Below are 2,646 nucleotides of genomic sequence, written 5' to 3'. Positions count from 1 at the left end.
TAGTAATGAACCTGGGCGGCGCTGTCTTAAGTCCCGACAACAACTAGCCCACACATTCTTCTGGAGGCAGCAAGACGATGGCCGAGCAACGGCAGCAGCTGGACCCTTGGCCTCATGTGGACGTCCTGTATTCCGCTATAGCATCACAGAGAGGGGTCCAGCTGCCAGCAAGAACCGGCGAATTAAACATAGGAGCCCTCGCATGTACTCATAATCATGTGTTTGTTGATATGCGCAGCTCTCGGTACTCACGCGAGATGCTTCGGAGATATGCGCAGCTCTCGGTACTCACGCGCGATGCTTCGGAGATAGGTGGAGGTTAATGGACGGACCTTGGTGCTTATAAAAGCCCATAGGTTATCCCTAAGATTTGCCCAAGAGCTCAATTTTCATCACTACTAAAAGCAGCTCTATAAGCAGCTATGCCCAACAATATGTACCCAACAACTGCCAAGCTTGCAGCGCTCACGTTGGTAGTGCTGGTAGCGTTGATATGGGCGGGTGTGGGCGTGGGTGCTGCGAGGGAGAAGGGGTGTGGTCTGTCGTGCAATAGCGACGACGACTGCCCCGGGCAGCTGTTCTGTAACAACGATGGCCAATGCTCCGACGACCCGCAGGTGGGAACTCAACAGTGCGACGCCGGTGGCGACGACGAAAATGACGGCTGCAAGCCAGAGTCTTTCTTGCAGGGCACCGGCCAGTCTTGCAACCAGGACTACAACGCCGACTGCTGCCAGTCCGGAACGCAATACCCACAGTTCGAGTGCTCACCTAATGTGACCGCCCACACGCCCGCCAACCTTACCGTCAACGACTTTAGCGACGGCGGCGACGGCGGCGGTGCATCGGCCTGCGACGGCAGCTTTCACGATGCCTCGGAGCGCGTGGTGGCGCTCTCCACCGGGTGGTTCGATGGCGGTAGCCGCTGCAACCAGAAGATCCGCATCTTCTCCGCCCTCAACGGCAAGAGCGTCGAGGCCACCGTGGTGGACGAGTGCGACTCGTTCAACGGCTGCGACGAGGAGCACGACTTCCAGCCCCCTTGCGACTTCGACATCGTCGACGCCTCCCGCGCAGTGTGGGATGAGCTCGGCATCTCTGAAGACGATCCGGAGTTCGGCTTCACGCAGGTGACCTGGACCGACGCGTAATCTAATAACGAATTGAGTAGCAGTACCAACGGGTAACGAGATCATGCCATTGTTTCTAAGAAATTCTTTGTAATAATGAATTGAGAAAAACACCGTCCTTCAGTGTGATTTTCACGGTTCAACTAGTTTTGAAGTTAAAGATTCCAAATTAAAATTGGTTAAACCATGCATTTTTTTCAATAGCATTTTTTCAATAAAAACTGATTGGAGGTGAAAGAGATATATATGCATGCATTTTTTCAATAAAAATTGATTGGAGGGGGGAGAAATAGCCTAGGGTAAAGGCTCTTGCCCTACACTACAATGGCCTAGGTACAATAATGTGTTAGTAAAAACAACTATTAATTACACCGTGATGATCTTTAAAATGTATACAAAAGAAAACATTGCGAAAAGAACAAAGAACAAGAAATAAAGGTCCCAAGAACCACATGCCCGAACTAGGTAAGCAAAATACACCGAGCAAGTGCTAATAAGGAGGCCTACCAAAGACTTTCAAAACAACTATAGGAGGGGGTGATATAGTTATATGTATTAGCAAAAACACCTACTAATTACACCATGATGACCTTCAAAATGTATACTATAACACAAAAGAAAACAAAAGAACAAGAAATAAAGGTCCCAAGAACCACAAGACCCAAAATACACACAGCAAGTGCTAATAAGAAGGCCTACCAAAGACTGCCATGAGCTTGCAAGAGGCTAAGGTATCCTTACGTATGTACAACTAGATGGAGAGCCACCCAAGGTAAGGTATAAACACTTGCAAAGTTGACACTTCCCCCCCAAAAAAAAAGAACAGCACCATAAGCTACGTTCTTCTAAGAACCCAACTAATAATCCATTAGCAACCAAGCGCAATTGAATATAAGCAGGTTCCAAAAAAAAGAAAGCGACCCAACTTATGTATATGAAGGCATGTCGTGTCTATATGGTAGAATCTGTGAGACTAATACATCAATTTGTTATAACACATCCTTACAGGTATCACTTCGAAAGAGATAACTATGTCCTGCAAAATACAAAACATGGCTTAGTAATGTTCTTAGCAATGTTAGCCACATATTTTGATGACACCATTATCATGCATTACCCAGCAAGCTGTCATGGCTAGTTGAAGCCAACTCATTTAATAGCACCAATAGCATTCCCAAACAACCGACCACTCTTGAAACACCACAACTCCCAAAGACACAAGTATACTTGACTTTACCCAAGTGTATTGCGTTCTTGAGCAAGGTTCATTTCCTCTCCCCAAAAGATAATGAGACCATGAAATTCTATTACCAAAAACCCCAAGTACCCATGTATTCATCTCAATCCACATATTTCTGATAGGTTAGGAAAAAGCATGCTAAGAGTCCTCCAACCTCCAATCTTGCATCTTAGACAGCATCTTGGGCATTTGTCAGAGGTTATATTCCTATCATGAATGTACAATTTGAATCCAAAGGTAAAGCAACCATGAGAAACCTCCATAATGTTAGCCACA

At 46.3% G+C, this 2,646-nt stretch overlaps 1 protein-coding gene across 1 annotated transcript; it reads left to right on the top strand.

Moving 5' to 3' along the window:
- The first annotated feature begins 422 nt into the window (after positions 1-422).
- On the top strand, positions 423-1,171 carry LOC147611775 (kiwellin-1-like). The gene has a single exon (XM_086784955.1). The coding sequence runs from the start codon at positions 423-425 to the stop codon at positions 1,149-1,151; it is 729 nt and encodes a 242-aa protein (XP_086641081.1). The 3' UTR covers positions 1,152-1,171.
- Positions 1,172-2,646: the final 1,475 nt, after the last annotated feature.

This window comes from Cibotium barometz, chromosome 47 (assembly GCF_041138505.1).
Source record: "Cibotium barometz isolate CiBa-2024 chromosome 47, ASM4113850v1, whole genome shotgun sequence".
Lineage (NCBI taxonomy): Eukaryota > Viridiplantae > Streptophyta > Polypodiopsida > Cyatheales > Cibotiaceae > Cibotium > Cibotium barometz.
The sequence above is the reverse complement of the archived record's forward strand: the minus strand, read 5'-3'. Positions and strand labels throughout refer to the sequence as shown.

What these genes read in the sequence shown, in the direction of transcription:
- LOC147611775 (XM_086784955.1), top strand. Translation starts at nt 423, where the DNA reads ATGCCCAACAATATGTACCCAACAACTGCCAAGCTTGCAGCGCTCACG.